This window comes from Schistocerca serialis, chromosome 2, assembly GCF_023864345.2.
Source record: "Schistocerca serialis cubense isolate TAMUIC-IGC-003099 chromosome 2, iqSchSeri2.2, whole genome shotgun sequence".
NCBI classification, from domain to species: domain Eukaryota; kingdom Metazoa; phylum Arthropoda; class Insecta; order Orthoptera; family Acrididae; genus Schistocerca; species Schistocerca serialis.
Genome location: NC_064639.1, coordinates 1,080,603,604 through 1,080,630,375, shown reverse-complemented (window position 1 = coordinate 1,080,630,375; position 26,772 = coordinate 1,080,603,604). Strand labels below are relative to the sequence as shown.

At 41.8% G+C, this 26,772-nt stretch overlaps 1 protein-coding gene across 1 annotated transcript in view; it reads right to left on the bottom strand.

Moving 5' to 3' along the window:
- Nucleotides 1-26,772, bottom strand: part of LOC126458523 (nuclear protein localization protein 4 homolog) — a 252,649-nt gene that overhangs the window by 85,751 nt on the left and 140,126 nt on the right. The window contains exon 8 of the mRNA XM_050095626.1: nt 20,607-20,767. Coding sequence (XP_049951583.1) covers nt 20,607-20,767 — 161 coding nt within the window. The remainder of the gene's footprint in view (nt 1-20,606; nt 20,768-26,772) is intronic.

Here is a 26,772-nt window from a genome sequence, read left to right as displayed (position 1 = left end):
GTATCTGGACACCTCCAGAAACATATGTTTTTCATATTAGGTGCATTGTGCTGCCACCTACTGCCAGGTACTCCATATCAGCGACCTCAGAAGTCATTAGACATTGTGAGAGAACAGACTGCGGCACTCCGCGGAACTCACTGACTTCGAACGTGGTCACGTGATTGAGTGTCACTTGTGTCATACGTCTGTACATGAGATTTCCACACTCCTAAACATCCCTAGATCCACTTTTCTGATGTGACAGTGAAGTAGAAATGTGAAGGGACTAAAGCACAAAAGCATACAGGCCGACCTCGTCTGTTGATGGACAGAGACTGCTGACAGTTGATGAGGGTCATAATGTGTAATAGGCAGACATACATCCAGATCGTCACACAGAAATTCCAGACAGCAAGAGGATCCACTTCAAATACTCTGATAGTTAGGAGGGAGGTAAGAAAACTTGGATTTCATGCTTGAGTGGCTGCTCATGCTGGTATATGCCAAACAACACCTTGCTTGGTGTAAGGAGGATAAACACTGGACATTGAACAGTGGAAAAATATTGTGTGGAGCGATGAATCATGGTACACAATGTGGCGATCCAATGGCAGGGTGTGGGTATGGCGAATGACTGGTGAATGTCATCTGTCAGCGTGTGAAGTGCCAACAGTAAAATTCGGAGGCGGTGTGGTCGTGTTTTTCATGTAGGAGACTTTCAACCCTTGTTGTTTTGCATGGCACTATCATAGCACAGGCCTACATTTATGTTTTAAGCACCTTCTTGCTTCCCACTGCTGAAGAGCAATTAAGGGATGGCGAATGCATCTCAACACAATCGAGCACCTGTTCATAACGCACAGACTGTGGCAGAGTGGTTACACGACAATAACATCCCTGTAATGGACTGGCTTGCACAGCGTTCTGACCTGAATCCTATAGAATACCTATAGGATGTTTTGGAATGCTGACTTAGTGCCAGGCCTGACTGACCAACATTGATACCTTTCCTCAGTGCAGAACTCCGTGAACAATGGGTTGCCATTCCCCAAGAAACCATCCAGCATCTGACTGAACGTACGCCTGCGAGAGTGGAAGCTGTCATCAAGGGTAAGGGTGGGCCAACACCATATTGAATTCCAGCATTGCTGATCGAGGGCACTACGAACTTTTAAGTAATTTTCAGCCAGGTGCCTGGATACTTTTGATCACACAGTGTATTTTAACCAAACTTAGTGCATGTTACATGTACGACTCATGCAATACAACAAGTGACAGAGACAGTTACACATCAATTCTCAGAAGTAAATATATTGATATCAGCAATGAAGAAGGTTTTCTTGAAATATCCTTATTGTGTACAACGCTACATGCAGCAGCTACCTGATGAACCTCTTCCTTCGGAGCCAGTAACAATAAAGCGGGCAACATGGACTGAAGCTGCAATTTTCTACAGAAAACACTGTAAAGCTGTGATGTCAGTGATGGAGAACTTTTCTTCTGATCCTGCAGTGTTCGTGAATGAATCCTTACCAACATTAAACAGTTCTAAAGTGCTCTGTTCAGTTTCATACAATGCAAGTCACTTCAGCTGGCTTCCCCCAAACACTACCAAGAAACTGGAGTCTTCAAGTGCGCCTGCTCAAGAGACTGTGCGAATAATGGAAGATGCAGTTCCGAAGGTCAGTGTTGTACCAAGTGAGGTGGGTGGGGTAGTTTCCAGTAAACTACAATCTGTGCTGAATAAGAACCTCGGATACTCAAATCATCCAATTTTAATTGACTTATTTAATGTTGAAATTATAGAACCCCCTGAGAATATTATTACTAGAACAATTCCTCTGTATAAATATCCATTGTTGACTTCTTGTGAAGTTGAGTGATCTTTCTCTATTTACAAAAGCATATTGTCAGACAGAAGACTGAGCATGGCAATACAACATTTAGAAATGTATATTATAATAAACTGTGCATCCCTCTTCAGTATGACTTAAATGCCTGAATAGGAGACATTTGTACTTCAGCACTTTGTAGCAGAAGTGAACTGATTAAGAATTAACGCAGATATTTGACTAGCCTACTTCTGAACTTATGTTTTCTAGCAAAATAAAAAAAAAATGGATTTTACTTACAACTGCTCCATTAGATATTAATTCACATATTTCATGAATTTTGATTACAGATTTTTTGATCTGATATTATGTAAAATCTTGGCTCTAATCACAACAACAATGAAATCATCACTTATTTGGATAATGGAATATGTAATTTAGTGAAGGCCCCAGTGTAGTGGAAGCTACTACTCATGACCAAGGTTCCCCTCCCCACAATCTGCCATCAGTGATCAACTTTACAAACCACCAGCCACTAACAAGAAGAGTTGTCTGCCTGGCCCTGGGTATGGTCAATCCAGAAGGTCTCACACTAGAAATGGACAATTTACAATATTAATGGATGGTTTGTCCACTAACGGAGGAGCAGTTTTGAGGAATAGCTTCCAAGACATCAATCAGTTGGCACAAGTTTGTCAACACCAAAATTTGCAAAATTCAAAGGGACTGAAAGCCAGATTGAAGTCAATAACGGCCAGATAAACCTGACCACCAGCCTTCACCACGCAGAAGCAAAAGATCACCTGGAGAGCTGTCTTGACAGGTGTTGACCCTTGCTGATTTGGAGCTTTGGGAGAAGGGAGAACTGGAGACACCAGACTTTTGTATGCTCATGCACAGGATTGACGGCGAATTTCTGATACATTCTGAGTGAATGTTCTGATACTAACTGAGGCAGTCTGGGACTTTCTGCCCCAGACACTATTGGCAGCAAATGGCATGATTTGAGAACATTGGAGATGCTTGCCATACAGATGAGACTCATGGTCTCGGACAGTTTTAATCTTCTGCCATGACATAGCAAGGCCACCTGCAACCAAATGCCAGCCAATTGAGAATCACTTGGAGAGTCATGAGATGTCATTGAACTTGAAGTCTATTTATCAACACATAAACTCTATCTATTCTTAAGTCGTCCTAGCCAAGCAATCCCCAGCAGATTTAACTACAAGTCTTGGTAAGTCTGCTTGGTAAATTTTTCAATTTCATTACAAATAATCATTTCTGTAAAGCCAAATACCCTCTGTATGGTGAAGTGATGGTTACACAAATAATTGAGAACATGTCTGCATTACCTAGCACTGAGACTGACAGGAGTGAGTGGCTGCCTTGGGTGAGGAAGATGGGGTGAACATAGAAGTGGCAAGGAGAAGGTGGCGAAGATTAACAAATAACTTACAGGAATGCAGCCTGGTGACATTGTCAATGATAACTATTACTTTTCCAGGAGCATACCTATCACTTTCAAGGCAAAACTGCAGCAAGTAAGAGCTCTGCAAGAAAATTTAAAACCTTGGTTTGCAGAGCAATTCCAGTAAGATAAAACTCTCTCTCTCTTTCACACACCATACATGCACGCGTGCGCCCGCCCGCCCACACACACACACACACACACACACACACACACACACACACACACACACACCACACACTCTACTACTATTACTGATGTTGCAGAGGTGCTAGGTGGGAGGCATACATGTTGTGTGTTGTGGGACACATCCACCCAAGAGTAATCTGGGTTGCCACAAATTACCCCAAGTGAAATTTCCTGATATTTCCCTCTTTTCCAGGCAACTTTTAGAATTATTCCCTGACAAATTTTGAGATCGCAAGGTTAGGTAAACACAAGCTGACAAAAAATTGTAAGGACTTTTGTATTTCTAAACGTATGAGAAAAAACCTTTAGTACTAACATCAACATCTTTTGTAATGAACTTTTTTAGATGGAGAAAGCAAGCCAAATGGTATATATGTCACATTAAGCCCAGTTATGTTATTTTATTTCAATAAAACGATACACATTTGGTGACAAAAATACACATTTCTTTGAAGTCACAAGACAGATTTAAAATATCTTCACTGATTCCAGAAATAACCTGAGAAAAAAGTAGGCCTCCTGAAAGAAGTATACAAGGTGGGGAAGAGTAGTGTAAACCAACACTGTAGGTGACCACCAATAAAATATTGGTTTCACTATGTTTGTTAGTGTCAGTTATTACCCACTGTGTTATGTCTATTACTTTCTGGTACTGTATGATTTTTCGGTATTGTGTGATTTTTCTTTAAGAAATACATGAGTACAGAGCGTACAAACTGCCAGTGACTGCCACAATTTTCTTCTTCTTATCACCCATACTTTCTAATATATAAACTACGTCTATAAAATGCCGCACTGCACAATGTACTTGTGACGAGACAATGGCAATTCCTGAAATCCATCACCCAGGCCTCTGGCCTGCCGAGGAGCACCACAGTCCTGGGTCCATCGATAAACCACAAATATCCACTGCATTACACTACCACGAACAGACCCAGTCTGTGGACAGATTGGTGAGACTAGATTCGATGAGCAGGGCCTGCACATTAGTGGGAAACAATGGGCTTCAGATCGGCAGGCTCAATCTGTTAGAGATACCCACAGGCATGGCCTTCAGTTTGGCCCATCATTTTTGTGAGACTAGATCTGATAGGCAGGGCCTGCACATTAGTGTGAAGCAATGGGCTTCAGATTGGCAGTCTTGATCCATTAGAGATATCCACAGAAATGGCCTGCAGTTTTGGCCCGTCATGGAAGTCCACTTGTGTAGCCAGCTTTTCACATGTCACACATATGATGTTTATGAAATGAGGCTGTGATGATCGATCCATGCAACACATTAACTTGTGCCAGTACTCTGAGAATTAATATTAAAGAATATAGGTAGCAACTCACCGTAAAGATGATTGCTGAGTTGCCAACAGGCACATAGAAAAGACAATCACACTCTGGAAACTAATTTTTTGGCCATAGCCTTTGTCAGAAAACGAGAGCACACAGACATTCACAAAATCACTAACACCCATCTCATGTACACATGACCACCGTCTCCGGCTGTTGCGTCAACAATCTCTGTGAATCAGACCATTCCTTGTGCTTCCCTACTTCTCATTGGCAGCTGCTAGGCTAGTGGCAAGAAGCGGTGGTAGCACTGACTGAAAGCTGAGGGAGTGGTAGAATGGGGAGAAGCAGTAAGAATGAGGGAGCAGGGAAGCAGTGCACATACTCAGCTGCACCCAGCCAGTGACACTGCATGACATCTACTAAGACAAAAACGAGATTTTTCTTGTCTTTTTTTTCCCAAATTTCCCTGATATTTCCCCCAACATGTTTGAAATTCTGTGATATTCCCTGATTTCCAGAACTTGTGGCAACCCTGGTAATATAACAGCTGCTGAGAGGGCTGTTTTATATTCATTTAGAGTTGATCCAGATATTGTTGTTTTACCTGTGGACAACTTGTTTCAGACAAGCAGGATTATGTTCAAAAGACACAGCAGTAATTATCCGATTCAGCGTACTGCAGGATCGGTGCTGACCCCACAAAAAGTGTTGAGAGAGAGAGAGAGAGAGAGAGAGAGAGAGAGAGAGAAAGAGAGACGAATGGCATCCTGTAGAAAAGTGCCTTGTGACAAAAGACCAAAGTCTTAATTCTTATTGTGCTGTTCCTTTCAATTATACGAGGGCGGTTCAGAAAGTAACCTCCGATTGGTCACAGTGCGGGTTGTGGGGGGAGTAGCGACGCCATCTGTGCGTTCACGCACTCAACAGGTCAGTCGGCATCAAGCCGTGGTCGAGTGAACGTCGTACCTGCGCTAGTTTAGTTTTTGTGGCAGTTTGAAATGTGTGCTGCAATAGAAAACCCCGCCAAATGTGAAGTGCGTGCTGTCATAAGGTTTTTTACAGCCAAAGGATATTCTGCAGCAGCTAATCATCGTGAGCTTTGTGTCGTGTACGGACCAAGAGTTATGAGTGAAGGAGTTGTCCGTGAATGGGTACGTTTATTTAAAAGTGGACGAGAAAACGTTCATGATGAAGAGAGGAGTGGTAGACCATCATTGGTGACTGACGAACTCGTTCAGACAGTTGATGCAAAAGTTCGTGAAAATCGACGTTTCTTAATGTCGGAGTTGTCTACTGGTTTTCCGCAGATTTCTAAGACTCTCTTGTACGAGATAGTGACAGCAAGATTGGGTTACCGTAAGTTCTGTGCACGATGGGTGCCCAAAATTCTTACCGACCACCACAAAACTCAAAGAATGGCCTCTGCATTAGACTTTCTGTCACGTTATGAGGACGAAGGAGAACCATTGTTAAACAGAATCGTGACCGGTGATGACACCTGGATTAAGTACGTGAACCCTGAGACAAAAGAACAATCAAAGATGTGGGCACATTCAAATTCGCCTACCAAACCAAGAAAAGCCTCGCAAGATTTTTCTGCCAGAAAACTGATGGCAACGGTGTTTTGGGATGCCAAAGGGGTGTTGTTGGTTGAATTCATGGAACGTGGTATGACCACTAATCAAGACGTGTACTGTGAAACAATAAAAAAGTTAAGACGGGCTATACAGAACAAACGCCGTGGTATGCCGACTTCCGGTATCGTTTTTTTGCACGATAACGCCCGTCCTCACTCTGCTCGCAGAACAATGGCCCTTCTTGAGTCCTTCAAGTGGGACGTTATCAACCATCCACCTTACAGCCCAGACCTGGCGCCAAGTGATTATCACCTCTTCATGCATTTGAAGAAATGGCTCGGGTCACAGCGGTTTGATGACGACGAAGAGCTCAAAGATGTGGTCACAGGCTGGCTCCAGGCACAAGCGGGTGATTTTTATGCAGAAGGAATTTCAAAGCTTGTGAAGAGATACGATAAGTGCCTCAATCGCTATGGAGACTATGTAGAAAAATAGTGCAAAGATGTAGTTGTAAGATGTATATATTAAAATATTTTTATTTAACTTGGTGTATTTTTTTAAATCAACCGGAGGTTACTTTCTGAACAGCCCTCGTATGCCCTTCTGAAGGTCCACAAGGAAAGGGTTCCTCTTAGGCAAATGTCAGTAACACTGGTGCTGTGACATATCATTTAGCAAATCATCTCACTACACTGTTGAGCTCACTAGTAGGTCAGTGTGAACATCTAATTAAGGATATGGCGGATTTCTGATGATGGTTAGAGAGAACACATTTGAATAACTGATATTCTAGTAAGTCTTTGCGTGCTCTCTCGCTTCAATTTATTCCACAGACTGATTCATTGCAATTGACTGAGATTATGTTTGATGTTGAATTAACAAACCTATTTTGACATTTGTTGACTTCCACTTAATTTATGTTTAATGACCATACTGTGAGCAGACAGATTGAATTGAAACAGGAAACCCGTTGTTAGCTATTATTGCCAATTTGTTTATGGAAGATTTCAAGGAATGTGCCTTGGAGTTGGTAGCTTTGAAACTTGTGTTTTTACAGGTGTAAAAGATTCCTTTGTCATTTGACCTCATGGCAGTGAGAATTTGAACAACTTTTTGGAACACCTGAAATCAATCCACCCAAATATTTGCTTCATGAATGGAGGCGGGAAACGATGGCTGTCTTCCCTTCCTTGATATATTGTTTGGGAGGAAGGCTGATAATATATTGGGACATGCCAATCACAGGAAGCCTACTCTCACTAACTTGTCTCTATAGGCTGATAGTTGTCATCATCTGGCTCAGCATGAAGGAGAATATCCTACCTAGATTAACTGGGTCCATGTCACCTTGGATCCTCAAAGTTGTTTAGCTGAGTTAGCCCATTTTTTGGTCACCTCCCATTGGAATGGTAATAGTGAAAGACAGATCAGACATATGTTGCACTATCAACCAACCGTGCACCTGGTGAGTGGTGATAATGCCGAGGTGACATCAAAGTATATGGCCCTTTTACTTTACACAGGGAGCATTCCCAACAGGATTTGTCATATTTTGTGGAAATAAGATGTGGAATGCGTTTTTTGACAGCCATCTAAGATCAGGGTACCATAAAGGATGATCTTGGCTTGCATAAGGAATCAGTCTACTGTATTCCTTGCAGTTGTGGCATGTTGTAAAGCAATCAGACTATCAGGACTGTGAAGGATCGGTGTCCTGAGCACAAGCATTACACAGCTTACAACAGCTGAGTCACTATGGTATTGCAGAACATTGTCTTGGCAGCTGTCAACCTGTGGAATATAAGAACACACAGATTCTGCCATATACTTCCAGCTACTGGGTCAGTGTTATTGAGGAAGCAGTTGAAATTACACTACTGAGTAACCTTATAAATAGGGATGTAGATTTCTGTTTAAACTCTGTGTGGAATACTGCTCTTTCCCTTGTCAAAAAAAAAAAAAAAAAAGGGAAGGGTGTGTGGGGTGGGGGCAGAGTTAATTCTAACTCACCTGTTGGCCATTAACTTTCACTACTGATAACTTTTGAAGTTGGTCATCTTTGGTTTTGTGATAGCACTAGTGTTTATGGTGTGTCTGTGTGTGTGTGTGTGCGGGGGGGGGGGGGGGGGGGGTATCTTTCTTTGCATTCCCACAAGTTATTTGAACATTGTACAAGTTGGGAGAAGCTGGGGTCTCACAAGCAGATTACCATTTAACATCCCGACTATTATTAGGTCTTTATAAATGGAGCACAAGCTTGGATGGGGAAGGAAATTGGTTGTGCTCTTTCAAAGGAACCATCCAGGCATTCACCTTCAGTGATTTAAGAAATGCACAGATAACCAAACCCTGGATGGGCAGCCAAGGATTTGAAATGTCATCCCTCCAAGAGTTTAATTTCTTAACCATGCTGCCATTCCCATCAGTGAGGAGAAGGAAGGGGGAAGGTATGTGGTATGGAAGAACAGCAGAGAAGAGAGTCAGAGAAAGGTTGCTGTGGCGCAGAGAGCGACAGAAATATATTTCACTTGGAGATACAGGGAAGAGTTTGGCCACTGAGATGACCCCACTAGAAATGGGAGATAGGGAATAAGAGGAGCTAAAGGGGGCAGAGAGGTGAAGGCCTGGAAGTTGGGTTCATACACAGGTAGAAGTTTATACCAGATACTACTAAGGGTAGCAGGACCAAAGAATGTATCCCTTCCACACCTCCCATGAATCTCCATGTCCAACATGTCACAACTGAAGCTACCATTAGAACTTGTTTCCTATGGCACTGTGTTCTTATCTGCTATTGTTCCTCCCTTCCCACCTCTTCCAGGTTCACCCAACCTGCTCCCTCAAAATTAACAACTCACCCCAGTTGCAGTGCTGGAGTATTTGATGTGACAAATGCAAAACTGTTATGTGGGCTGCTGTGATTAGCTTCATGTTTATGTATAGAATTGACACATTTGTTATAAAATCCATACACATTTTACCCAATCTATACAGAATATCATATTATATAATATAGTTGGAACAATAAAAAATCTACTCACCAAGCAGCTGCAGGACAAAATACATATAAAACATTTAGCAATAATCAACCTTTCAGAGTCAGTGGCTCCTCATTCTAGAAGAAGGGCTGAAACGGAAGGAAGAGGGATGAAGGGAAATGACTAGTGAGGTTTAGGAAATGAAGAGTGTTACAGAAAAGTTGTCCAAAAGCGCAGGTCAGAGGAGACTTACCAGACAGGATGAAAAGGAAAGACTGAATGTTGGTGCCTGCCACAGATGAGATTTGAAAACCAGAAGGTAAAAGATAGAGTGATAACAGAGATTACTGAAAAGTTTTGTGCAAGAGCCAACAACAGTGGAAAGCTAGGTGTATTATACATTTCAGACATGAGGTTGATGTGGGCAATAGACAGGTCGGAAAATAAATGATACAGTAAAATAAAAGGGAGTGAACAAAACTAATAGTTACTGAAAACAAATGCCGAGAGCACAGAAATTAATGTAAATTTAGGTCAGTTGGGAGACGAGAATCAAGCACTTGTTGTAACGCCAGTTCCCATCTACGAAGTGCTGCGTTGCCAGTATACACCCTCTGTCTAAGCCCACTCATCCTAACTGATAACTCGGTGGTAGTCATACCAATTTAGAAGGCTGGCCAGTGTTTATATAACTGTTGGTACACGGAATGTTTCATTTCACAGGGTACTATCAAGGGGAGAACCACATCTGAAAAGCAGGTGGAAACTGGTATTACAACACATTTGCTTGGTTCATATCACCCACCTGGCCTATGTTTATGTTAATTTCTGTGATCTCAGCAATTATTTTCAGTAACTATTCCTTTTCTCTGCCTCCTTTTATTTTACTATGACTTCTACTTTCCGACCTGTTTACCATGTAAAAGCATACACTTACTGCTGTTATTGATTCTTGCACAATGTTTCTTCAGCAATCCCTGTCTTGTTTATCACCCTATCTTCTGCCTTAAGTCCTCAGGTTTGCAAATCTTGTCCAACGCAGGCACCAACAATCAGTCTTTCCGTCTCATTCCATCTGGCAAGTTTCCCCTGACTTGGGATTCTGGGTGACTTTTCCACAACTCTCGCCATTCCTTAAACCTCTCTCGCCATTCCTTAAACCTCTCCAGTCCTTTTCCTTCATCCCTTCAATCCTTCTTCACAAGAAGGAGCCACTGGCTCCTAAAGCTTACATATTTCTAAATCTTTTATGTGTTTTTTCTTTTGCTGTCACTTGGTGAGTAGATTTTTTTATTAATCCAAGTATATTATATTTCCAAACATTGATTATTTTCAAGAATATCATATTACTTATCTGAACAAGCAAGACTACGAGAGCCCTTTCTTGTCACACTTAATTATTTCTGCCACATTCCAGGGTAAAAATATCTGTCATTAATCCAGATGTCACAAACTTACTGGTCAGTGCATCCTGCAAGTATCATTAACACCCGCAAAATCTTCACAGAGAAACAATAAAGTGTATATTCTATTTGGTAAATCTGTACGATGCAATCTTTATGTCTCATGTGACACGGTGTTTGAACTAGAAGGTAAAAGTCTGCTTGACACCTTCCTGAGAGTGTCCACTCCTTGCAAAGTAAGCGTAGACCAGATGTGACTTACATTCAAAGAAATAGTACTGACAGCAATTAAAAAGAGACAGTACAGACCCCCTTGGTACACAAAACACGTTGGTACAATGTCGCATAAGCAATGAAAAAAGGATGCCAGATTTAAAAGAACACAAAATCTCAAAGATTGTAAATGTTTTACAGAAGCTCAAAATTTAGTATGGACGTCAAAAAGAGAAGCTTTTAATAGTTTCCACAATGAAACTCTATCTCAAAATCTGGTAGAAAGTCCAAAGAGATTGTGGCTGTGTGTACCAATTGCAAAGCACAATCAATACCTCCACTGCGTGATAACGATGGTATTGTTACTGACGACTCTGCCATTAAAGTGGAGTTACTTTTTCTGAAATTTCTTTACCAACAAACATGCATTAAATACTCCAGAATTTGGATCAAGAACAGCTTTCAACATGAGTAATTTAGAAACAGATATCCTCAGAGAGGGGTAGCGGGATTAGTGTACCTTGTGTTCATGTTTGTGATAGAAGACCATCATCTACCAGAACAAGTTTCAAATGTTGTAGTATCTGTTACTCCTCACTCAATAGTATGTTCAAGTGTGATTACAGTGAATCCTAAACCATAATATAATTCTATTCCTTCCATATCCATATTTACACTATTTCACAACTAATTTCTCCAGTTTCTACAACTTTGACCATTCTCTTACACTGACAAAATTCTGTGTCTACATGCAATGAATACACCCTACAGTCACAGTCAGTAGATTTTCACAGTAGTACCTTTTACCACAATCTACGTGGAGGGTGTTACAAAAAGATACTGCCAAACTTTCAGGAAACATTCCTCACACACAAAGAAAGAAAATATGTTATGTGGACATGTGTCCGGAAACGCTTACTTTCCATGTTAGAGCTCATTTTATTACTTGTCTTCAAATCACATTAATCATGGAATGGAAACACACAGCAACAGAACGTACCAGCGTGACTTCAAACACTTTGTTACAGGAAATGTTCAAAATGTCCTCCGTTAGCGAGGATACATGCATCCACCCTCCGTCGCATGGAATCCCTGATGCGCTGATGCAGCCCTGGAGAATGGCGTATTGTATCACAGCCATCCACAATACGAGCACAAAGAGTCTCTACATTTGGTACCGGGGTTGCGTAGACAAGAGCTCTCAAATGCCCCCATAAATGAAAGTCAAGAGGGTTGAAGTCAGGAGAGTGTGGAGGCCATGGAATTGGTCCGCCTCTACCAATCCATCGGTCACTGACTCTGTTGTTGAGAAGCGTACGAACACTTCGACTGAAATGTGCAGGAGCTCCATCGTGCATGAACCACATGTTGTGCCGTACTTGTAAAGGCACATGTTCTAGCAGCACAGGTAGAGTATCCCGTATGAAATCATGATAACGTGCTCCATTGAGCGTAGGTGGAAGAACATGGGTCCCAATCAAGGCATCACCAACAATGTTGCCCAAACTTTCACAGAAAATCTGTGTTGATGACATGATTGCACAATTGCGTGCGGATTCTCGTCAACCCACACATGTTGGTTGTGAAAATTTACAATCTGATCACGTTGGAATGAAGCCTCATCCGTAAAGAGAACATTTGCACTGAAATGAGGATTGACACATTGTTGGATGAACCATTCGCAGAAGTGTACCCGAGGAGGCCAATCAGCTGTTGATAGTGCCTGCACACGCTGTACATGGTACAGAAACAACTGGTTCTCCCGTAGCACTCTCCATACAGTGACATGGTCAACGTTACCTTGTACTGCAGCAACTTCTCTGACGCTGACATTAGGGTTATCGTCAACTGCACGAAGAATTGCCTCGTTCATTGCAGGTGTCCTCGTCGTTCTAGGTCTTCCCCAGTCGCGAGTCATAGGCTGGAATGTTCTGTGCTCCCTAAGACGCCGATCAATTGCTTCGGACGTCTTCCTGTAGGGACACCTTCGTTCTAGAAATCAGTCTCGATACAAATGTACCGCGCCACGGCTATTGCCCTGTGCTAATCCATACATCAAATGGGTATCTGCCAACTCCGCATTTGTAAACATTGCACTGACTGCAAAACCACGTTTGTGATGAACACTAGCCTGTTGATGCTATGTACTGATGTGCTTGATGCTAGTACTGTAGAGCAATGAGTTTCATGTCAACACAAGCACCGAAGTCAACATTACCTTTCTTCAATTGGGCCAACTGGCGGTGAATCGAGGAAGTACAGTACATACTGACGGAACTAAAATGAGCTCTAACATGGAAATTAAGCGTTTCCAAACTAAAATAAGCTCTAACATGGAAATTAAGTGTTTCCGGACACATGTCCACATAACATCTTTTCTTTATTTATGTGTGAGGAATGTTTCCTGAAAGTTTGGCCGTACCTTTTTGTAACACCCTGTATATTGGTGCTAATCCCATACAGACTCCTATCTGTAAATCTCCTTTGGTTTTGATGTCCCAGAGATGATGCGATACACTAACAAACCATTCAGTCAGATCAGAAAGCAGCTTATGTCTCGGATTAGAACACAAATAATTTAAGAAAGAATGATAGTCACATGGGAGAACTTAAAAATATGCTGAGTGACTCATATATGTCATCCTCTCAACTTCATTGAAGAGATCCATTAATGAGAAGTCTGTTTTCAGTGAGACATGCAATGATTACAAGAAGCAGTAGAAATACCTTAATAAGGCAATAAGCAACAGACCTGTAACACATACAACGTCACTACTGAAGCTATTTTTCTGGTGAAGTGAATCCCATTGAAAAGACTATGCTGTTTGTCTTCAGTGTTAAAAATTTACAATTCCAATATCTATGTAAAAAAAACCATCATGGTTTCACTGTTTCCTGCTTGTTTCTGAGTCCCAGGTCCACCGTACCAGTAAAGTGACGGTTGTTCTTCCAACACATCCTTCAGTACGACATGTCTGTATAGCTGTTGATGTGGGAAGCCTAAATTCTTTGTTCTTCACCTCGTACTGTTTCTTACCCCTTTTCACCTCAAGATCCTCTTTCTCACTAGGTTTTTCTCAATGTTATGAGAAGGATCATAATATTGTTACATTCCATACTGGATTTTCCACTGTTAGGTTTTACTCACCCATTTCATCTTTTAAATAACCCACACTGAGCTCTTCCATATTCCTCTACTCTGAAATTACCTTCTTGACCCCCCCCCCCCCCCCCCTCAACACACACACACACACACACACACACACACACACACACACACACACACACACACACACACACACACACTCTCTTCTCCTTATTCATATAATTTTATCCTGCTTATCACAAAGATAAAACCTATCCTTATTTGTAGCAATTACTCAATATTGTAAGTCTCTTTTTGTCGCTATAAGATGCTTAGTTCATTATAATGATGAACTTTTTCACATTTTGTTAGTCACATGGTACAATTATGGCCAACACAGGGGCCACATTAAAGTGCTCCGAGATTTCTTTAACCTCTCTACAGTCCACATAATGAAACAGAAACTAGTGTAACTGACTCCTGATCTATGAACCTTGCTATTTTGCGGTGATGTGTGTACCTCAACAAGACAGATACCAATACTGCTGGTGCAACCAAATCAGATAGTATACATGGGGAAAGCAGACTAATACATGGTTCCTGAAGAGGGGCAGCTGCCTTTGCAATGGCAGCAGTCCTGACGGTTGACCTGAGTTAGTGGTTAGTGTTGTTTTTTAATGTCCCGTCGACAACGAGGTCATTAGAGACGGAGCGCAAGCTCGGGTTAGGGAAGGATGGGGAAGGAAATCGGCCGTGCCCTTTCAAAGGAACCATCCCGGCATTTGCCTGAAACGATTTAGGGAAATCACGGGAAACCTAAATCAGGATGGCTGGAGACGGGATTGAACCGTCGTCCTCCCGAATGCGAGTCCAGTGTGCTAACCACTACGCCACCTCGCTCGGTGGTTGACCTGACCTTGTAATATTAGTCAACATGGTCTTGTTATGTTGGCACAATGAACAGCTGAGAGCAAAGGAAAATTACAGCCATTACATTTTCCAAGAACATGCAGCTTTATGGTATGGTTTAATGATGATGGCATTCTCTTGGGTAAAATATTCTGAAGGCATAACAGTCCTCCATTTGAATCTCTGGATGGGAGCTACTCAGAAGGATGTTGTCAAAAGAAAAAACAAATTTGACATTCTATGAGAGGAACAGTGGAATGTTATATCCTTTAAGTATGTAGGCAGGTTAGAGAAGTTGAAAAGACAAATGGATGGGCTGAAATTACATATAGTAGGAATTAGTAAAGTGCGGTGGCAACAAGAATGGAATTTCTGGTTAGGTGAATACGGGGTAAGTAATGCAAAGTCAAATAGAAATAATGTAGGAGTAGGGCTGTCATAATTAATGCAAAGTCAAACATACACACAAAATTCAAGCTTTCGCAACAAACTGTTGCCTCATCAGGAAAGAGGGAAGGAGAGGGGAAGACGAAAGGAAGTGGGTTTTAAAGGAGAGGGTAAGAAGTCATTCCAATCCCGGGAGCGGAAAGACTTACCTTAGGGGGAAAAAAGGACAGGTATACACTCGCACACATGCACATATCCATCCACACATACAGACACAAGCAGACATATTTAAAGACAAAGAGTTTGGGCAGAGATGTCAGTCGAGGCAGAAGTGTAGAGGCAAAGAAGTTGTTGAAAGACAGGTGAGGTATGAGTGGCGGCAACTTGAAATTAGCGGAGATTGAGGCCTGGCGGATGACGAGAAGAGAGGATATACTGAAGGGCAAGTTCCCATCTCCGGAGTTCGGATAGGTTGGTGTTGGTGGGAAGTATCCAGATAACCCGGACGGTGTAACACTGTGCCAAGATGTGCTGGCCGTGCACCAAGGCATGTTTAGCCACAGGGTGATCCTCATTACCAACAAACACTGTCTGCCTGTGTCCATTCATGCGAATGGACAGTTTGTTGCTGGTCATTCCCACATAGAATGCGTCACAGTGTAGGCAGGTCAGTTGGTAAATCACGTGGGTGCTTTCACACGTGGCTCTGCCTTTGATCGTGTACACCTTCCGGGTTACAGGACTGGAGTAGGTGGTGGTGGGAGGGTGCATGGGACAGGTTTTGCATCGGGGGCGGTTACAAGGATAGGAGCCAGAGGGTAGGGAAGGTGGTTTGGGGATTTCATAGGGATGAACTAACAGGTTACGAAGGTTAGGTGGACGGCGGAAAGACACTCTTCGCGGAGTGGGGAGGATTTCATGAAGGATGGATCTCATTTCAGGGCAGGATTTGAGGAAGTCGTATCCCTGCTGGAGAGCCACATTCAGAGTCTGGTCCAGTCCCGGAAATTATCCTGTCACAAGTGGGGCACTTTTGTGGTTCTGTGGGGGATTCTGGGTTTGAGGGGACGAGGAAGTGGCTCTGGTTATTTGCTTCTGTACCAGGTCGGGAGGGTAGTTGCGGGATGCGAAAGCTGTTTTCAGGTTGTTGGTGTAATGATTCAGGGATTCCGGACTGGAGCAGATTCGTTTGCCACGAAGACCTAGGCTGTAGGGAAGGGACCGTTTGATGTGGAATGGGTGGCAGCTGTCATAATGGAGGTACTGTTGCTTGTTGGTGGGTTTGATGTGGACGGACGTGTGAAGTTGGCCTTTGGACAGGTGGAGGTCAACGTCAAGGAAAGTGGCATGGGATTTGGAGTAGGACCAGGTGAAACTGATGAAACTGATGGAACCAAAGGAGTTGAGGTTGGAGAGGAAATTCTGGAGTTCTTCTTCACTGTGAGTCCAGATCATGAAGATGTCATCAATAAATCTGTACCAAACTTTGGGTTGGCAGACTTGGGTAACCAAGAAGGCTTCCTCTAAGCGACCCATGAATAGGTTGGCGTACGAGGGGGCCATCCTGGTACCCATGGCTGTTCCCTTTAATTGTTGGTATGTCTGGCCTTCAAAAGTGAAGAAGTTGTGGGTCAGGATGAAGCTGGCTAAGGTGATGAGGAAAGAGGTTTTAGGTAGGGTGGCAGGTGATCGGCGTGAAAGGAAATGCTCCATCGCAGCGAGGCCCTGGACGTGCGGAATATTTGTGTATAAGGACGTGGCATCAATGGTTACAAGGATGGTTTCCGGGGGTAACAGATTGGGTAAGGATTCCAGGCGTTCAAGGAAGTGATGGAAGTGATGATCAAGGACACCAACCACTTGTGACAGGATACTTTCCGGGACTGGACCAGACTCTGAATGTGGCTCTCCAGCAGGGATACGACTTCCTCAAATCCTGCCCTGAAATGAGATCCATCCTTCATGAAATCCTCCCCACTCCGCGAAGAGTGTCTTTCCGCCGTCCACCTAACCTTCGTAACCTGTTAGTTCATCCCTATGAAATCCCCAAACCACCTTCCCTACCCTCTGGCTCCTATCCTTGTAACCGCCCCCGATGCAAAACCTGTCCCATGCACCCTCCCACCACCACCTACTCCAGTCCTGTAACCCGGAAGGTGTACACGATCAAAGGCAGAGCCACGTGTGAAAGCACCCACGTGATTTACCAACTGACCTGCCTACACTGTGACGCATTCTATGTGGGAATGACCAGCAACAAACTGTCCATTCGCATGAATGGACACAGGCAGACAGTGTTTGTTGGTAATGAGGATCACCCTGTGGCTAAACATGCCTTGGTGCACGGCCAGCACATCTTGGCACAGTGTTACACCGTCCGGGTTATCTGGATACTTCCCACCAACACCAACCTATCCGAACTCCGGAGATGGGAACTTGCCCTTCAGTATATCCTCTCTTCTCGTCATCCGCCAGGCCTCAATCTCCGCTAATTTCAAGTTGCCGCCACTCATACCTCACCTGTCTTTCAACAACTTCTTTGCCTCTACACTTCTGCCTCGACTGACATCTCTGCCCAAACTCTTTGTCTTTAAATATGTCTGCTTGTGTCTGTCTGTGTGGATGGATATGTGCATGTGTGCGAGTGTATACCTGTCCTTTTTTCCCCCTAAGGTAAGTCTTTCCGCTCCCGGGATTGGAATGACTCCTTACCCTCTCCTTTAAAACCCACTTCCTTTCGTCTTCCCCTCTCCTTCCCTCTTTCCTGATGAGGCAACAGTTTGTTGCGAAAGCTTGAATTTTGTGTGTATGTTTGTGTTTGTTTGTGTGTCTATCGACCTGCCAGCGCTTTTGTTCGGTAAGTCACCTCATCTTTGTTTTTATATATAATTTTTCCCATGTGGAATGTTTCCTTCCATTATATTAATGCAAAGTCAAACAGAAATAATGTAGGAGTAGGGCTGTCAACTGATAAGAATGCAGAGGAGTACTGCAAATGGCATAAAAAACACATTATCATATCCAAGGCAGATACAAAACCAAGAGTCACCACAGTAGTACAAGTTTGTATGCCAAGTAGGTCTACTGATGAAGAAGATATTGAAATAACGTGTGATGAGATAAAATAAATTACACAGTCCATTAATGGAGACAAAAATTTAATTATGAGAGAGGACTGGAATACCACAGAAGGAAACTGGAGATAAGGAAAAATAATAGGAGAACAAAGACTGGGGGAAAGGATGACAGATGGAAGCTGTCTGGTAGAATTTTACAAAGAGCACAGTCTACTCACTGCAAAGAAGAATTATGAAGAAAGGTTTATAATCACTGTTTTATAAATAGTAAAACAGAGATTGAAAACCAGATATTGAGCTGCAAAATAATTCAAAGAGCAGATTTTGAACCTGTCCATAATTTATTGATCATGAATTACAGATTAACACTGAAGAAATCATGCAAAAGTAGGAAATTAAGGAGATGAGACCTGACTAAAGTGAAAGAACCAGAGGTCACAAGATTTTCTACTGGAGTATTAGGCAACTAATGACTGGGAGAGGAGAAAAAATACAATAAAAAAATGACATCCTATTGCCGCCCTGGGGCACAAGTATCACAGCGCTATCCTCCCCATACTGTTCCCCTTTCCACCCCTCATTGCACCTAAACCCTTGCCTAGCTTACCTTTTCAACTTGCCATTTCCCCCAAAAATCCCTAGTAACACTGTTGTCAATCTTTCCACCACAACCTTCAGTTCCACTGAAGTTTCAATCCTATTCAGAGGTCTCACCTTCACCTAAACCCAAATTTAACCATGCTGGACTTGTCAAAGACCTACTCTCCTTCTCCCGATCCCAGCGATGGAAGCACTTCTTTGTCGCCAATCCCTCCAACCAAAACCAACCTAATTCCAACACTGTACCCTGCCTCTCCAACACTGTACCCTGCCTCTCCCAGTTCATGCAACCATCCAACTGTGATTATCCCTCCATCCCACCTAACCACCCACTGGTCACCTTCCTGGAGTTCTTTCCCTTCAGTTTGGCCTCACTATCCTTCCCCAGGTCCCTTCTTCACAAAACCAACCATTCAGCAGAAGAAACATGAGGTGTGCTTGCTTGTGTGTCTGAATGGTGTGCATTTCTCTTTTGCTGAGGAGTGCTGTGGCCGTCTCATCTTTATGGTAAGTGGCAATCTATCTTTTCCTCCAGTGTTGGCTAGGTATATCTGACAGATGGAACAGTGCAATCAACAGAGGATCAAACAGAAAACAAGACAACACCCGTTATATGTCCTTGGGTAATACATGATCTACTGTATTTATTTGAAGAAAGCAAAACATACAAACATGCAGCATAAAGAAAATTAGAGAAACCTTTGAAGAACAGAGAAGCAGTTGCATGAATGAAAAATCTCAGATGGTAAGCAGGTACTAAGGAAGCAAAAGGGAAGGCTGAAAGGTCGGATATATAGAATTTGGATTACACAGAACTGTTATAGCCACTTGGAGTAGATGACATTCCCTCAGAATCACTGAAACCTTTGGAACAACCAGTCATAACAACACAGTACCACCAAGTACATGACATGCATGAGAAGGTGTAATTTCCTCAGATGTAAAGAAGTCTGCTTCTGAAATGCTGATATGAGTCAAGAAGGAGAACACCAAGCCACTGAGGTGTGAACTGAAGTTTGCATTACAGAGGGAAACATACTGTGATATTCCGTGTAGCTATGTCAGCCACAGAGCAAGGCGGCACAACAGTTCGTGCATCTACTTAGTGAGCAGGAGATCCAGCCTCGTTACAAATTTTAATTCATTGCTTTGTCCTGTTTTCATTATCACAGATAAAGCTGATAATTAATATGACTCTGAAACATGTAATTTATCTCATTAATATATTATTTATTGTACACAGTGTTATAAATATTTATTAGATGTTTCACTTTTTTAAATTTTTTAGTCCTCTTTTTTTTGGTTTCAAAGTTTGTTGTTAGCCTCCTGTGGAAAGTACAAACTCATTCAATGACAGAGTATTTTTGGCACACATGGCCCCACAGAACTTTATTAATTAAAGGCGTGTAATATTTCTTCTGCATGGCAATCAAAGGTAAATAAACAATTCTGAAGTAAAGTAAGCTAGCCGAAACAGAAAACAATTTTATCTGGGGCACCAAACTGCTTATTTAGATACTAATTTAAATGCCTTGTATTTGCAGGCTTACAAAATATTTTTTTTAACGTGTACAATCATTTGTAACAGTATGAGAAAGTGAGAATGAGTGAACACCTACCTTGTAGTAGACATCTGGCACGTACTGTTTGTCCGTTGATTCACGAACATAACCAAGTTCTGGTGCATCTTTTGTTGGGACAAGACAGTTGTCTCTCACAAGAGCCATGCACTGATTAGAAACACTATATCCTTCCATATGGACTTGATTGCTTGCATCACCTGTAGAAAGAATGAAATGTAAAAAGTAAACAAAGAAGTACTGTAACTGGTGACAAAGGTAAACTTCAACATGTATACTTTACGCAATGAAATTTCTATCCCTGTACAAAACACGAATAATTGAATGTTTCCATGGCAATGAATTGTCTGAACTGCTACAGAAATGTAATGTGTCAGCTCCCAAACTGTGAGTAATAATTAGTAGGAGCAGTATTTAGTTCATACAGGGAGTTTAGTTTAATCATCTTATTACACACTACTGTGCGAAAGCTAACACTAGCTTTCCTTTTACCCTTCGTTCAACAGTGCTTTTTAAGTCTGTGTATTTTAAAAGGACTATGTTAATGTGAGATACCTTGGTAGTTCAGTCACTTTCATTAAAATTTAAAAGCTTTAGATCTTTTCAATTCTTCGTTGCTTAATTAGCACAAGATTTGGTGTATGGGAATCTGCAGCTGAGTGGCACGATAATTTATTCAAACCATTATCAGTTTCAAGATTTTCAAATCTCATTTTCAGTTCTATGAAATTATAGTATTTGGTAATACACAACAAGGGGGGGGGGGTCAAAAAGCTTCTAGCCTAACAAATAAAGAATGACAGAAGTTTCATAATACCAATTTATTTTTCAATATAATACCCATGTACACTAATACACTTGCTGGCACACTCAGACAACTTCTGCAAACTATTAAAATAAAAGTACTTCGATTTCGAGTCCAACAAAGCATTCACAGCATCAATCACTGCATCATTGTCAAATATTCGTCCTTTGAGGTCTTTTTTTAGGTTTGAGAAAAGAAAAATGTCTGATGGAGACAAACCTTGAAATATGGCAGATGATGTAACAATTTTCAACCCGCAGTCACGCAGAGTTTCCAGTGTTGCAAGGCCTTTGCGTGTCTGTGCATTGTCTTGATGCAGAAGAACTCTGCGTGCCAATTTTCCGTGCCTTTTTTTTTATCTCTTTTCTCAAACAGCATAGGAGGGTGCAGTAGTATGATGCATTGATAGTTACGCCCTTTTGAAGTAATCCACTATAATTACTCCTTCTGCATCCCAGAAGACCGAAGCCATCACCTTACTGGCTGATTTTTGCACCTAGAATTTTTTTGGGGTAGGGGATGAATGATGTTTCCATTGTTGTGACTGTTGCTTTATCTCAGGATCAATGTGGTGAACCCATGTTTTGTCCATTGTCACATATCTTGCAAGAAAGCCTTCTTCATCCACTTAAAATTGGCGAACGTTCTACACAACACCGCATATGCTCCCGTCTCTAATCTGCATACAAGTCTTTGAGACCCACCAAGATGAAACTTTCTGCATTCCCAAAATATATAAACAATACCATGAGCACACCCATGGGAGATTCCAAAAGTAGTTACAATGTGCTGCAGCATTTCGACGATCCTGCAAAATCGTATCGTGAATTGCAGTCACTGTTTCATCAGTGGAAAGATGACAGTCCTTCTGCTCCTTGGCGCATCTTCCACACTTGTTCTTCACATTTGAAGTCGGACACCCAGTTTTTCACTGTTGAATAAGATGGAGCACTGTCCGTAAGCATATTCTGCATGTCCTCTGCAATTTCCTTGTGTGTCATTCCCTTCAAATGAAAATATTCAATCACAGCACGGTTCTTGATTCTCTCAGTATTTGCCATTTTGCTTACACTACAGTATACAATGCATTCTAGTGGCAAAACTAATGAAGCTGGAGCCACAAAATTTGACTTGCATACCCACAAAGGGTCACCACAAAAGTAGGTGGTGGTGTTTGTGTGAGACATTATGGTAACTATCTCAGGCTAGAAACTTTTCGCCGCTCCTTGTATTATCAAATATATCATTTCAATATAATGGAAGGAAACATTCCACGTGGGAAAAATTATATATAAAAACAAAGATGAGGTGACTTACCGAACAAAAGCGCTGGCAGGTCGATAGACACACAAACAAACACAAACATACACACAAAATTCAAGCTTTCGCAACAAACTGTTGCCTCATCAGGAAAGAGGGAAGGAGAGGGGAAGACGAAAGGAAATGGGTTTTAAGGGAGAGGGTAAGGAGTCATTCCAATCCCGGGAGCGGAAAGACTTACCTTAGGGGGAAAAAAGGACAGGTATACACTCGCACACACGCACATATCCATCCACACATACAGACTTATTTCAATACAGACATATGTCTGTATGTGTGGATGGATATGTGCGTGTGTGCGAGTGTATACCTGTCCTTTTTTCCCCCTAAGGTAAGTCTTTCCGCTCCCGGGATTGGAATGACTCCTTACCCTCTCCCTTAAAACCCATTTCCTTTCGTCTTCCCCTCTCCTTCCCTCTTTCCTGATGAGGCAACAGTTTGTTGCGAAAGCTTGAATTTTGTGTCTATGTTTGTGTTTGTTTGTGTGTCTATCGACCTGCAAGCGCTTTTGTTCGGTAAGTCACCTCATCTTTGTTTTTACAAATATATCATTTCATACATCTGAAGCTGGAATTTTAAAATCTCAAAACTGATCGTGGTTTGAATAAATATTAGAGCAACTGAAGCAGATCTCTTTAAATGAATTATCATGGTTACTTAGTTTTATAGCCATGACAACAGAAACTGTCCTGAAAATAAAACTGAACTGACACAAATCACCTCACCTTGTGAGACTGACACCCTGACAGGTCACGATTTATGAATCAGGAGGAATTGCTTGTCATTGGAAAGCCCAAAATAGAGAGTACGATGGAAATGCACTTGGTGTAGCTGGTTGCAAGACGTGGCTCGTGTCAGCCCCAATACGCCTAGTGTCTTGGTTCAAAAACCATCCTGCTTATTTTGGAAGCTGGTTGATGTTCTGAAGAGCACTAGCCTACCTTGCAGAGTGAAAACATAGCTTGTAACACTTTATACTGCCCCCAAAACTGACTGTGACCCCTCTGCCTGGAGGAGAGTGGAAGAATAAATTCAGTCACACTATCAATTCTGTAATAATTATGGGGATTTCTTGGCTTGCATTATAGGGTGAAGAATTGTAAGATCCCACTTCTCTGGTCAGGTGTGCAATACGTTATGCAAACAGCTCCTCATTTTGCAGAGCACCTGTGGCATGCAGGTGAGGTTTCTTTGTTAAATAAACAGTTCTGTATGACGGATGAGTTACTGGGAGTATTACAGCACACAGTCACATTTGTTATGGAGGGGACTACGCACAACTGCAAGTCCAGAAAAGAAAATATAAATTTAAGATTCATTAACTGCAGCAGAACTGAGGGCAAGGTTCTAGCATTACTCTCATTCCTAATGATAACAACGAGTAGGTAATAAACAGAAAGACAGCTGCAGCCAAAAAAAAACAAAATGATTCAAAAAACAGGAAATTTGGAAAATTAAATAATTTTTATAAAAACAATTTTTTAAATATTTATTTATATCATTTAATAGTAAAAATAACGTCATTTCAGAAAACATACAGTACAGTTTATTTTTTGAAGATAACATCTGGAGGTGAGCTCCTTCTCTAAGCAAATATTCCTGCAGACTCTTAGTCACATTACCCATGGTTTGATATAACATCTTAACTGGAATTTCAGCAAATGCTTCTCGGATCTTGACTACCAATTCTTCTGTTGTCACAGGTCGACTAAGGAATACTTTGCTTTTAACATGAACCCACAAAAAGAAATCACAAACTGATAAACCAGGGCATCTGGGAGCCCATTGAAATTACACATTCCCCAAACAACTGGTGTACAGCAGCCATTGATATCCACGGTTTGAGTGATGTTGATCCATTTAGTTGAAAGTAGGTTGTATCAGTAATTTGTGGAAATCTCTGTAGTTGTTGCAGAACAAAGGTTTCAGGCATGGTGACATAACACTTTGTATGATATCCACAGCTTGTTAATAAACTCCTCATCCTTGTTTATCTTTTGAAGCATTAATTCACAAATTGATGTCGCATAACATGATTATTGAGGTTCAGTTCCTGGATGATCTAGAACTTGTATGGATGTCATTGCAAGTTGTCGTCATCATCATCTTGGACAGTATCCAGCCTCTGGCCATGTCTGTTTGGAACATAAGCCTCTCCATTGTCTTCTGTCTTGTCACCATCTCTTCATCTTCACCTTGGTCCAGTCTTCTCCTTTCTTCTGGACACATTCCTCCACTCCTTTCAGCCATCTGCCTCCTGGACTTCCTCTTGGTCTCTTTCCTTCCAGTTTCATTTTGCATATCCTCCTGGGTATCCTCTTCTCCTCCATTCACTTAACATGCCCATACCATCTCAGCCTGTAATGGTTCCACCTTCATTAACTCCCTGATCCTCTCCTTTCTTAACTTGTCTATCTTTGTCATTCCAATACTTTTCTTCAAGAATTTCATCCCACTAGCTTGTACTTTGCTTTTCTCTCTTCCTTTCATAACCCAGGTTTCAGATGCATATGTCAGTATCGGGACATAGTATGACCAGTATATAATCTTTTTACTGATTTGGGGTACACCCTTGCTCCATATCAGGCTTCTGATACTCTTCCGAAATGCTTCTGCTTTTAGGTTTCAGATGCATATGTCAGTATCGGGACATAGTATGACCAGTATATAATCTTTTTACTGATTTGGGGTACACCCTTGCTCCATATCAGGCTTCTGATACTCTTCCGAAATGCTTCTGCTTTTCTCCCCCCCCCCCCCCCCCCCCTCCACCACTTGTTTATTTCTCTGTCGTTTTTTTTTTTTTTTTCATCTTCCTGTACCAGGCTTCCTAGGTACTTGATACTCTCCACTCTCATCAATTGTTCCCCACCAATCATTATTCCAGTTGTTCCTCTCTCCTTTGTACTTGCTGTGATAATCATCTCACTCTTACTTATACTAAATTTCATCCCATATTCTTGTACTGTTCATTCCCATACATCCAACTGCTCTTGTACTTCTTCCTCCTTATTCCCCCAAATCATCAGATCATTTGCAAGCACCATAGTTTTCATCTTTCCTTCACCAATTACTTGTGCTACTGTACATGTTATATCATCCATCACTACAATGAAGAGTAATGGTGAAAGTGCACTTCCCTGCCTCAAGCCATTCTTGTGTACAATCAAAGCTGATCTCTCTGCTCCCACTTTCACACAGCTCACACTTCCATGGTACATTTCCCTTATCCTCCAAATAATCTGTTTTGCTACTACTCTGTTCTCCTGGACTTTCCACACTTTGCTTTTATGTACACTATCATACGTTTTTTTCAATGTCCAGGAAGGTCATTAGTAGATCTATTCCATATTCACAAAGCTGTTCCTGCAATTGTCTTACAGCAAAAATTAGAGCCACCATGGCCTTCCTGTTCTGAAGCCATGTTGCTCTTCTCTCATCCCTCCTCCTAATTTTGCCTGAATTTGTACTTCCTAAATTTTTTCAAAAATCTTTGCACAATGACTCATCAATTTTATCCTCAGACAGTTATTGCACTCTTTTCTATTCCCTTCTCCCAACCTTATGGGATCATCTTCTGTCTCCACACAATTTTCATTACTTGATACAGTCACTGTATCCCCACCTCTCCTGCAGCTCTCACCATCTTATTGCAAGTCCTTTACTAAAATTCTTCAAATACTTTAACTATGTAACTGTAAAGATGCTGAGTGACAATGGATTGGCATGTACGAATGGTTTGCAAGCGGCTTGGAGGTTTCCATTGCAAACCAGTTTCCTTGAAATAAGTATCCAAGTTATAATTGTGTGTGCTGATAGAACATGATTGTGGCAACCTAAATTGTTCCTGCAATACACTTTGACTGCAAATGCACATTGCACACCACTCAAAGTATTCACGACAATTAAATGACAAGGTGTCATTGTCAGGCTGGTGTACGTTATTCAGTGCTACCAATCGCCCATGGCTACCAATACACCTTTCAAAATTTAGTATTTCTTTGACCAGCCTGTAAATAGCAGTGAAATACAAAATTCCAAATGGAATGCATGCATAGTGATATACTAGACACCAGTGGT